The 13,081-nt window shown below is 28.4% G+C and overlaps 1 protein-coding gene across 3 annotated transcripts; it reads right to left on the bottom strand.

Annotated features, from left to right (window-relative positions):
* Positions 1–1,179: 1,179 nt before the first annotated feature.
* On the bottom strand, positions 1,180–3,929 carry LOC105436208 (protein STRUBBELIG-RECEPTOR FAMILY 7). 3 transcript variants are annotated; one of them, XM_011661291.2, is made up of 10 exons: positions 3,706–3,929; positions 3,330–3,462; positions 3,176–3,252; positions 3,030–3,095; positions 2,626–2,697; positions 2,461–2,532; positions 2,041–2,112; positions 1,885–1,950; positions 1,739–1,801; positions 1,180–1,635 (listed from the first exon to the last, which is right to left on the bottom strand). In XM_011661291.2, exons 2-10 carry the CDS (start codon positions 3,369–3,371, stop codon positions 1,557–1,559), a joined length of 609 nt encoding a protein of 202 aa, XP_011659593.2. In that variant the 5' UTR covers positions 3,372–3,462; positions 3,706–3,929; the 3' UTR covers positions 1,180–1,556. The 3 variants fall into 3 exon arrangements, with proteins under 3 accessions (XP_011659593.2, XP_031744508.1, XP_011659592.2); XM_031888648.1 differs by having other exon boundaries at positions 1,735–1,801; positions 3,181–3,252; XM_011661290.2 differs by having other exon boundaries at positions 3,181–3,252.
* Positions 3,930–13,081: the final 9,152 nt, after the last annotated feature.

The following is a 13,081-nucleotide window of genomic DNA, read 5'->3' as shown; positions in this document are numbered from 1 at the left end:
ACCAAAACTGAAAGCAAACCATTGAAGGCAAAGGGGACTAAATATAACAAAGTTCAAAAGATGGGACCGTAATCACATTTTAACCTTTATTTATTGGCTTGAATTACCATTTGTTGTCAAAACTAAAAAATACTTATAAGCATTCTATACGGTTATACCTATCTTTATGTATCCGAACAAAGTTATTGCTCGATCATAATGTTTCACAAGGTAAAATTATTTTCTTGCACATATATTTGTCATTAACTTTCGCGATCGTTTACATGGTATTTCAACTATGAAAATACATGTTTTATTCACCGGTGCATTAATATTCTTTTAAGTTAAAACAACTATATTCCTTTTTAAATATATTAAAATGAATCAAACTATTTATAAATAAATATTTACAAATATAACAAAAAAATTATTTTATATTTTGTTATATTTGTAAATATTTTCAACAGTTTTTTCATTTAAAATAATTATTTTCAAATATAGCTAACTTATTTGCATATATATAACATAATTTTACTTTTTATATATATTGATAAACAAGCCACATGTAAGTAAAATGATGAATAATTTACCGATAACAAAATGAATTTATTGTAATCTATCACTAATAACAAAAAAGTAAAATTATGATATACTATTTGTAAATATTTTCAACAATGTTAATTTCATCTTTTTATTTTTATACGATAAATCAAATATTTGTTTTCGAGATTAAATAGTACATATATATTTTATATTAGTAGAGATATGTTCATCACACCTTCTTTTCCTCTCTCTATATATATTAAAAGTTAAATATAACCAATCTAATTAACACATATGGAACAAAGTCAAGAGTTAAGAATCAAAATCTTATTTTATTTGAATTACTAAACTTATTATAATTTAAAAATGTGATCACTTATTAAGTGAAGTGAAAAGCAACATTATCATATAAAGATTGAGTTTGTCTGCGGTCTGTATTGACCAACTAATTAGACCTCATTGCCTTATATTCCACAAAGATATAGATTCTGATTATCATATCTCACCATCTAACTTTGATCTATTTAACTCCTTATTTTTAACCAAAACTTTATATTAATCAATTATTAATCAGCCCTTTATCTTCAATGTTTGTTCTATACAGTCGTTGTTGCCTATTTTAAAGCTTTTATGTGATATTTGAAACTCAAAAGCACGTGAAAAAGATTGAGTTTTCTTGCTTTGGAATGATGTGCTAAGATATATAATATTGTTTAAAACCCTAACTCATCATCATCCAAATCTAAGATCCTCTTGATGGAATATGATCGATTGTGTCATTCAACACATGATCAATATAGTTGGACTCAATTAAGTTAATACATGATCAAGACACGTTTGACAGCACATGATTCTCGAAGAAGACATATCTCGAGACTATTTAAGTTATGTTTATGTCGGAAAAGATATGAAAATACTAATGTTCCTAGAGTCATGACATGTACAATGGTACCCCCCGCCAATACCTGATTTCTGACCTTCACTACAACCACCATTGGATGGAGTACTACTGCCACCTGAATTGTGACTTCAGTTTAGTTTCTTCTGGAGGCTGGGGGTGCACCAGGCGGAGGACGGGGTGCAGGACCGGTGTTCCAGGAATTCCCATTTTTTCTGATAAAATTGTCAATCATATGGAGACCTTATGGAGTTATAATCTGTCTTTGATTAAGAAAAAATTCCAATTTCAGCCAATGAGAATGTCAGATATACTCACTGCAGGTTGATGTTTTTCAGTGGTTCAGGGATCCTTCCAGTGAAACGGTTATTTTCAACATTCCTTCAAACATAAAAACCAATACATTCAATAAGAGTAGGGAAAGACGTGTCTCTTGCATGTTAACTAAACTACATTGAACTCACAGGTTATCAAGAGGAAGAGTTGCAAGGACATCAATTGTGCCAGTGAACCGATTGTTTTGCAAATACCTATTCAGAAGTAATCGATGGATCGGAAAAAAAGGACAATACTACTTTTGATGTTAGTAGCGTAGGAACTAATTTGGTGAAGAGACTTACATAGAGCTGATGCCAGAAAGTGAGCTAAAACTCTGAGGCAGGTTGCCTGACATAGCGTTGAAAGACAGATCCCTGATTGAAATACAAAATTCCGATAGTCACCAAGAGGATGATAACAAACTCAAACATTTTCGTACCAAAAATATGTTTCATGCATTACTGTAAATTTCTTGTTGTAGAACGAAGTATTATGACTACTTTTAATCTTCCAGATTCTAGATGAAAATGTCATTAAATAGAGTGGAAATAGAACTCAGCGGGTGAAAAGAAGCTCAAAATTGTTTAGCCCACAAAGTATAAAAATCTGCATTCAAACATTGAATATTTGAAAGAATCTGGACTGAAGAATCTTTGGTGAGCTCAAATCAGAGGTCTTGATTCTCTTCACCAGAATCAAATAAGTAAGGGAAGATATCTTACAATATGGATAGGGAAGTTAGCTGGCCATACACATCCATCAATGGATCCTGAAGCTGATTGTGACTGATGTTTCTACAATTTCAATAAATAAGGGAAAACATCAATGACAGCTTAAGTCTTGTGTAAAACAAACAACACCCATTGATAGTAAAAATAATTGCTTACAAGTATTGAAGAGAAGTCGTCAAGGAAATGGAATAAGGGATGGCTTTATTGAAGTTGTTTCGTCCAAGATTTCTGCGGAAGTATAGGTGAAGAGAATATCATGTAAGCTTGTGGTCATTGAGCACATATGCAATTATTGAACTCAAATTATGCTTCATAAGCTATTCGGACAATCCACAAGCTTAAGCTTTCGGAAGATGACTTTGTTTCCGTAATTCTTTCAGTTGAAACCCATCTATCCTTCACTAATAAATTTCTGTGGTTGTTACACACTATTAATATCTATCTTATGTACTTGATTTTGGACCTTTGGAATACTGGACTAAGCTCAATTCGTAGTGGGCAGTGGACAATTCATGAGTTAATGTAAAACGCAGAAACAAAAAGTTTCATATGAAGCATACAGTCTTTTCAGGTTAGGTGGAAGGTTGTAGACAATCTCGCCTCCAAAATTGTTATTACTCACATCCCTGCAGCATAATAGGATCAACCATATCAACAAGAAGTAAAGAAGAAACTAGTTGAAGTCCATAATATAAGGCTTCTTGACCTTACAGGTTGGTTACCGATGTCATACTTCCAAGCTGGTATCCAAGCGATCCACTGAGTCCAAGGCCAGACAAGTTTCTAACAAAAAGAATGTGAACATCCATGAGTATCAATGTGAAATCCAATGAGGAAAGAGTTAAGAGTTAAAAAGTTACATTTCTGTAACCCGTGAGTCGGAGCAAGTAATCCCCTTCCATGATTGTCCACAAGGGTCACCCCCATTTGCGTTCCACTGGGTTAACCGAGAGGGGGAGTCTAAACTGATGTACAAAACCCTTAAAGCAGAGGCTGTACATCCAAATTGGTAACAGTAAACATACCATTCAGAATGAGGAACAGAATGGATGATTCATCCACAACGTGCGGTGCAAATAACAATGCAATAAGTAGTCAAACACACCCACATTCCTAAAGAATCTAATTATGTGGAGGCAAAGAAGAAATACAAAGAAAACAATAGTAGAAGAAAAGCCAAAAAGTGAAAATGAAGCTGCAGATGGCAGAGAAAGATGAATGGGGAAGACAGCTGACCATCTGTTGGATTTGTTGTTCCTTGAATGCAGATAGGCTTCGACCATAGAATGCAAAGAATGATGAAAGATATCAGCTCCCTCCACCTCCAATCCATCCTGCCTCTGCCCAGAACAGGAATGAGAGCCTCAAATCAACCACTCTCTTTTCTTGAATCTCACAGCTGACCAAATAAGTGTTCGTTATAGTGTTATTTTCTCCTTTTTCTGTTTCCTTCTTCATTTTTACTCTATTTAAGATTCATAGCTGTTTGACAGTGCAATTAAGTCCTGAATAATAATTGTATTTAAAAAATAAATAAATTGAGATTTTTAAAAATAGATTATAGTAAAAAAAAATTATATCAATGATATAACTATGGATATCTTTTCATCCATTCACTGTCAGATATTTGTTAGTAATAGAATCTTAAATTTTGTTACGACTTAAAAATACTTTTGTCAAATTTGTCATTTTTTACAATTTTTCAAAAGTAAAATCTATTTTCTCTAAGTGTGAGTCAAATTCTAAAAAAACAAGTTTTAAATTTTTTTAACTATTAAAATTTGCTAGGTCTTCTGAAAATGTCGATAAAACTCAATGAGAAAGTAAGAATATCAACTGAAGAGATTTTTATGGTCCGTTAATTTTCAAAGACTAACGAATAAAAGATAAACCAAACAATTATCAAACATGTTTTGGTATATATATTAATGCTTTGAATATAATGGTTTCGTTTGGTACCAACTCTTTTCAAATTTATGTGTAGCAGGGTTCAATTTTTTTTATTAGTAGTTAAAATACTATTTTGTTCTCTTTATCTTTACGTTCGGTTTTAGTCTTGTATGTGTAGTTTTTATTTTAATTTTGGGGTGTTTGCAAAAATAACAAGAAAATTTATAGTTCTTTTCTTAGCGTGAGGTTTGAATTGTTTTTTCTATTATATTATTATTATTTGAATTTGGTTGGTCAAATTTTAGAATATAGTTTGAAGGCATTATAAATATAACAATGGTTGGTCACATGTGGAAATTAATATCAAATTGGAAAAAAGGACAATAATGGTTGGTCATTCATTTATTTCTTTTAACTAGAAAGTAAAATGTGCTACCTAACTACTACTATTATATATATGGAAAAATAGTTGAATTTTTCATACTCTTCCTTTGAATATTACCACATATGTAATAGTTGAAACTATATTGTTTTAAATATACAAGAATTAAATACCAAAATGGATAGTTTTTAAGAAAAACAAAAAGTAAAATAGAGACTAAATGAAAAATGTTAAACCCAAAATCTTATGTTTAAATTAATATTGAGGAGTTAATTGTGTAAATGTTTTTTTTTTAAGTCAATAATTGAAAAAGAGATTGTCAAATATTTAATAATTATATTGGTGCTTCTAATTGTGTATTAATATCGAAATAGAAAAAATCTATAATAGTAACTTCAAACCGAGATGTTTGGTTCAATTCTTTCATTGTATATTTTAAAAGAAAAAATTGAAGTATAAAAATGAAATCTAAAATAACAAAAAACAAAAAAGTGATAAAATATATTATTTGCATGCACTTATTTCAATTTGGTTGAATGTATTTTCTCTAAAAATATTGATTTGATAATCACATTTTAACCTTTATTTTTTTTGGCTTAAATTATCATTTGTCGTCCTAACTAAAAAATACTTAATACGTATAAGCATTCTATATCCTATCCTTATCCTTATGTATTCCAACAAAATTGCTCGATCATAATATGTTTCATGATTTTTAAATATAGAAAAATAAATTAACTTAATTTACACATATAGCATAGTTTTACTTTCTAAACGATGAAATCTACTAATAGCAAAATGGATCTATTACCGTCTATCACTAATAAAAAGTAAAATTTTATATATATTTATAAATATTTTCAATAATTTTATCATTTAAAACAATTTTCTTCGTCTTATTATTTTTATAGGAGGAATCAGATGAAGTAGTACATATTTTATATCTATATATGCTTGTCATTTTAGTCATCAAACATTTTTTAATATAACAAATCTATTTAACAGATTGAACAAAGTCAAGAGTTAAAGAATCAAAATCTTACTTTAATTGAATTACTAACGTTATTATAATTTTAAAATGTAATCACTTAATAAGTGAAGTGAAAAGCAACATTATCATATAAAGATTGAGTTTGTCTGCGGTCTGTATTGACCAGCTAAGTAAGCCCTCATTGCCCTTATATTCCATAAGATATAGATTCTGATTATCATATCTCACCATCTAACTTTGATCTATTTAACTCATTATTTTTAACCTAAACTTTATATTAATTGATTATTAATTAGCCCTTTATCTTCAATGTTTGTTCTATACAGTCGTTGTTGCCTATTTTAAAGTTTCTATGTGATATTTGAAACTCAAAAGCACGTGAAAAAGATTGAGTTCTGTTGCTTTGGAATGATGTGCTAAGATAATGTTGTTTAATTAAAACCCTAACTCAATATCATCGAATGAAATGAAGTGTAATCTAGCCAAATCTAAAATCCTCTAATGGAATATGATCGATTGTCAATCAACACATGATCAATGTAGTTGGACTCAATTAAGTTGTATACAATATTCAATGTATTACAAGACACGTTTGACAGCACATGATTCTTGAAGACATGTCTCGAGACTATTTAAGTTAAGTTTATGTTGGCAAAGATATGAAAACTTAATCCAGCTTCCTGAATCATGACATGTACTTTATATATCGTAATATGTTATTTGATGACGATCATGATCACTATTAAAATCCATAATCATTCCAAATAAGAAAATTCATTAATTAATTTGGCAAGGTCATTAGAAATGTGATTGTCTCACGATAACAAAAAGATAAATACATATATAATTTCTTAACAATCACTTTAGATATGAATTTAAAATATGGTTACAAATGTGTAATAGTTGTGTTGCGTCTAGGAATCTTTTTTTTTTTTAATCTTGGAGGATATGCTTTTGTGGGATCAATGTTTCCATATGATTTTTCATTGGGACAGGGAGTTGACTTTGGATTTGTTAGTTCAGTTCTACGAGGCAGCCGAGACGTAAAAGTTTAAGAAGTTTCTTGGTGTGCATTTATATTTTACCATATAATTTTAAGTAAACACACATAATTTGAAAATCTAGTAGCTACTATATGTCACACTATGCATCCGCATCCTTATGTTATCGGCATGAAATTTTTAACTGTTGTTCTAAGTGAAATAGAGCTCCTTTGGTAAGGACTCTCCACATTAAGACATATTTCTATGAGTTATGGGTTTTATTCGTGTTTTTTGTTTTAGATTTTACTTTTATTTCTTCTTTCTTTTGTTGTTATACCTATTCTAAAACTCTTATTTTAGCAAAAGTATTACTTTCGCAAATAATGACAATAATAACATATTTTTACGTATGTGAGAAACTGTCAGTCACATTGTGATGATGTGACATACTTAAATAATAAAAATTTATCAGCACAATCAAATCTCATTAAATATTACCGAGATAAGAAGTAGTATCAAAGATGAATCTCAATCTTCTCAAAAGAATAAAACCAATAGTAAGATGGAGATATGAGTAAGATAGCTAGATATGTGAAGAAGTAGTAAAGAGTAAACAATGAACATAAGAGAGATAATAGAGAGAGAGGTAAACGAGGGAATCCCAAAGATGAAGACAGTTGGCAGAATTTAAAATGATATACATAGAAAAATGAAAATGGAACAAAACCAACGTCTGTCCTAAGGATTTGAGAGTGAGTTTGGCGGTTCCCTGTTTGGTTATTCCCAATAATACAAAATCTACAATGCTTCGTCCTCATTCATACAACTCTCCTCTTTTCATGCTATTTCCCCCTTTGCCCTTTCCCACTCCTTTAATCAATAATAATCAATAATAATAATCAATAACCTCTTTCTTTTCTTTTCTTTTTAATTATTAGTTTTATTTACGTATATCTTACTCTTTTCTGTTCCCCACGTTCATTCCCCCTTAATTTCAAACTCCTTTCTTTCTCTTATCTTTCCAAAGCTCCCTTATTTGTGTTGAGATTCACACCCACCAATTCCCTCTAACCATGCTTAATTAATCCCATTTATATATATATATAACAATAATATTTTACTTTTTAATTATAATAAATCACGATATTATAGAAAATATTTACAAATTCTGTAAAGATGAATTTGTATCATATCACCAAAAACAAAACAGCTTATAACTTTTTTTCTTTTTTTTTTTTTGCATAAATCGTAAATTTGACAAATATGATACCAATCAGACAGTAATTGGATACGATAATCTGTTTTTAAATTTGTTATTCTTTTGTAAATTTGAAAATATAAGTGGCATAAACTCTATTATCATAAATTTTTTTGCTATTTTTGCAAACTTTCGTTTTATAAATGCTATGAAACTGATAGACTTCAGTTTATTTATTAGAGATAGATGTTAATTTTTTGTTTGCTATATTTTATCATTAATATGTATTTTGGTTTATTTTGCAATTATAATACAATTTGTAGTACAAAACTCATCCCAATTAATTTACTCTCTTTCTCATTATTTTTCATGTTTCAATATTTCATTTATGTCCAGTCTTCGATTGCTCCCGTTTTCCAACATTTTTTAAATTTTTTAATTACAATTCAAGTCTTCAAACACGACCAATTCAAACAAACACTACATAGATAGCAGTTATGAAATGTTTGAGGCAAGAAGTGAGCTATTATAGTTTTGATTATAATAGTTTGTATTCTGAGTGTAGATTGTTTTAGTTTGAGTTAGTATAATATGTGTCTATTTTAGTTCGATAAAGAAATAGTAAACTATGTAACAAATAAAGAAAAATGAATGTCAAACAAATTAAAAGTTTTGAAATAATGTTTTATGTAATTAACTTGAAGGCTTTTAAATAAATATTTAGTTACGGTATGAGGTGGTTATTGCAGACTAGATAATACTTGTCTCCGCTCCTTATTAAAAAAAACTTACCATTCTAAGATGTAAAAAAATAAAAAATAAAAACAAGTGCACTAATTAAAAGACCTTATATATGTTTATCTTCCCAAGCAATTAATAATTAGAGAGCTAGCTGTGGGTATAAATACATGGAGGGGTTCATATTCTAACCTTCAGAGCTGCTTAATTATATCCCTCAACCCTGCTTTTTGCAGCTTGGGAAATAACACAAAGCCAAATTAAATTAAATCAACTTTCATTCTTTTTTAAAGCAAAAAAAAAATGGTGGAATCGGCCGGGATCAAGATCAGATCGTCAAAAGGGCGCCGACACGGCGGTTTCTCACGGCGGTGCGCGTCGTTAGTGAAAGAACAACGCGCCCGCATCTACATCTTGCGGCGTTGCGCCACCATGCTTCTTTGTTGGTACATCCAAGGAGACGATTGATGATCAATAGCTGCAAGTTTTATATATATATAGTTTATATATAAAGTTGCCTCTTTTTTTTTTCTGGGAGCTTAGGCTTTGGTTACAATATGAGTGAATACCATCATCTGTGGCTGTATCATACCATTTTTCAATCCTCTTTTCTGGGTGCTGCTGCCCTTTTTTTAACCCAATTTGATATTGGGTTTCCGAACTAGAGGATTGGACTTTAAAAGCTGCGGTTTGTATGTATTTGCCTTTTTCACCAAAGCCCCCAATGGCTCTCTGCCTTGGCCTTCCACTTTGAAGAACCTGCCCCAACCCAACTCAACCCCTAATCTTTCTCAGGCACTTTTTTCTAATTAGTTTATGTTAATTAGGATTATCTAATCTATGACTATAAGTGGGTTTTTTTTTTTATTTCTCTTTCTAACCTGTAATTTTGCAAGTATACACCAAAGAGTATTGCTGTGAGTTTATACATATGTGTTGTGTATTAAACAGCTTATCCACTTTCTTCTTGTTGAAGTAATAATAATAATAACAATAATAAATGAAGTTTATATATGTGTATGTCGTTATCTTTTGTTTGTTCGTTTCTCTTTTTCAATATGGGTGGAAGATTGAATCTCTGTAATTCTAGAGTGTTGAGATATACGAATTTAATAGCGGTCAAGAGTTTTAAGTTTGTTTTGATTCGATCGATGAACGTTTAAGATAGATATGATATTGAAATCTAGAGTGTTTCAAAAGTTAGTTTAGTTGCATAGTTCAAGTTGTTGAATTCTAAATTGTTAAAGCAAAAATTAGAAGAAAAAAATGTTTGTTGCTTATGAATTTTGAATAGTTAATGATAATAGTAGAAGGAAACACATTGAGTTGGAACATTAAAAAAAATTATATAAAAGTTAGATTCAAACATTAGCAATATTTTAGTAATAGTCTACAGCCTAACACTACCAACAAAGTTTATAACTAATAGATCATATTGCAAATATTTGTTAATAACTGATGGAACATGAAAAGTGAAGGACTTTGCGAAATAAAATATATAATAAATTTTAAATTATTTTAGTAACTATAAAATAGTATTTAAACATAATTTTTAAAAGTAAATGCAATTAATTATATATTATATTCCAACCATTTTTGTTAGCACGAGAAGCCCCCAATAAAATAATGAAAAACGATTGTAAATGATAAAATTGTTGAAAATAATCACAAAATAACAAAAATGAATGGTAAACACTAACGGACACTAATTTTAATCTATGTCTATCAATTACAATTATATATATAATATAATGTCAACAATGTCATTTGGTGATAAAAGTTTTGTCACATTTTATAAATATTTTAATTTATTTTAGGAAAATTGTTATGAATAACAAAAAAAAACTATTTACAAAATATACCAAAATTTTTAAATTAGTTATCGATGAATTTTCTATATTTTATAAATAGTTTTGATATTTTGAATTTTTTTAAGAATCCCCTTTTATTTTACTATATTTAAAAATGTTCCACCAAAAATATTTCTAACGAAATTAAAGTAAAGGTACTTATACGTATATTGATCTTTATTATATTAAAAGGAAATCATTTTTTTTGTTCACAAAATAAACTAAACACGTTATCTGCTTAAGCAAGAGTAGACAAGAGAATTTGACATGCCATATAGTTGAGAATTATAATATTATTGTTGGAGATTTATGAAATAATCAATTGTATTGTTTAGGAGTTTAATTAGTGACATGTTATAGCATAAGGTTACTTTATACAACTACAACATGTGAGTTGACAGTTGTATTAAAACAAATTAAAACCATTCCTACAATAACTGTCATTTACACTTTATATATATATATATATAATATGTTAGTTCATAAATATTGAACAGTTCATTAATTACATAACACAGTTGCATGGAAGGTGCCCTTTAGATCTGATAATTAATAAGTTTCATTCTGGTTAATTTATTGTTAATTACAATCAATTTTATATAGTTTGCCCTAAATCCAAGGACTTGCTTGGGTGATGAGTTCAAAATGTTGTGTGCTAAGTCCCAACATCCAATAAAAACAAAGAAAATTGTAAAAAATAATAAATTTAACAAAATATTTACGATACATGATAGTATTTTAGATTATATCAATAATAGATAAAGATAGACGCTAATATACTTTTATCAGCAACATTGATAGACCGTGATAGAATAAAAAAAATTGCTAACTTATACATATTTTAATTTATTTTTTTATTTTTAAAAATGTCTCTAAAAATAAATCGTAAAAAGTAAAATAATACTTGAAAATCAAATCAAATGTAATTAATTTTGTCTTCTGTGTAGTTGAGTAGTTTTGTTTTTTTTGGAGTGTAAATAGTTTGTTAATTTTTTATATTTTTGAAAAAAAACCCGATTTAATATTATGCTAGAATATGTTTTTTTTAATAAATGATTTATGTAATTCAAATTTTGTCTATTTTAGTTAGTATATTTTTAAATGTGTATTTTGGTATTTATATTTATCTTTTTTTCAAAACAAGTGATGGCCCTCTTGTTCTTTACCTTTATATTGCTCTAATCATCCTAGTTTAAACACAAGACAATATGCTCGATTATTATTTTGAAATACAACCATATAATAAACGTTTTTATGATCTTAAAAATTAAAAGAAAATAAAAAAATAAATGGTGAAATATATAAAATTGTTGTTTTTTAAATTAGAAAAAAAGTACATTGTACTTAAAAGTAATAAAGGAAAGTATGGATATCAAAATAGTATTTAAACTCGGTTAATATAATAATAGATTAAAGTATCGTACCATAATAGAATTTATTTTTCATTTCAATTACCTCACACTACAATTTGGTATTATTTCGTTCACCGATTTTATTTCTTTTCACTACCCCTAACTTCTTAATTAACTTTTTACTTTTTTAACAAAACGACAATAATATTTAAATAGTTAAATTTTTTAAAAATAATAATAACTTTTGAAGGTATATGATGGAAAACAACTTATAATTTGATAAATGTAATTTTGATAATTAACCCATATAATTCATTAGGAATTGTTGTGTGTAAATGTGTATAGTTTCAAAATAGTATAAAAATAGCAAATGGCGTAGTGAATAAGAAAACTAAATAAAATAAAATTGACTACTAAAAAGAAAGAGAAGAGTTGAGTTTGTTGATTGTACGGAGGAAGCTACGGCAAGGTTAGGCGTACTTGGGCTTTTCTTGTGCACGTGCACCCTCACTTTACTTCTTTGTTTTGATACCTTTTTACTCCACCTTTGTCCCTCACCCTTCTTTTCCCATACAATTCATTCTCCTCGATGTGGACAAAAATGATTTTAGGAGTTGTTCCAAAAGTTAGAATGTAATTGAAATGAAAAATATGAATAATTTAAATGAAATCGTAAAATGTGAAAAATTAATAATAAAAAAAGAGTTTATTGAAAACTATAAAAACCAAACGAAATATTTTAAGAGTTATTCCAAAAGTTGGAATATAACTGAGATAGAAATCGTAAAGCGTAAAAAATTAATAGTGAAAAAAGAGTTTTGATAAAAAATTATAGGAATGAAATGAATTTTAACCTAAGTTAACTTAGTTTACATTGTATTAGCACCAAATCCCATCTCATCATGTACTACCAAATACCATCTAGATTTCTATTATTATTAAATTTAGATAATTTTCCTCAAATATAGTTACTTCCAATTTTGAGATTTTTTAAAACAAAATTAAGTGAAAATAACAAAATTGTTAAAAACATTTACAAATGTAGCAAATATCAAAGTCTACTGCGATAGATAGAGACTACTATTGATCTATCTTGCAAATAAACGGTGATATTTTGTTATATTTGAAAATATTCATAAGTAATTTGATAATAGATAGTAGTAGAAGATTATGCGATTGATAATAAACACTAGTATGGATCAAATAACACACACGATGACACTCAAGA

This window comes from Cucumis sativus, chromosome 7 (assembly GCF_000004075.3).
Source record: "Cucumis sativus cultivar 9930 chromosome 7, Cucumber_9930_V3, whole genome shotgun sequence".
Taxonomy (NCBI): domain Eukaryota; kingdom Viridiplantae; phylum Streptophyta; class Magnoliopsida; order Cucurbitales; family Cucurbitaceae; genus Cucumis; species Cucumis sativus.
This window is presented reverse-complemented; position numbering and strand designations above follow the sequence as displayed.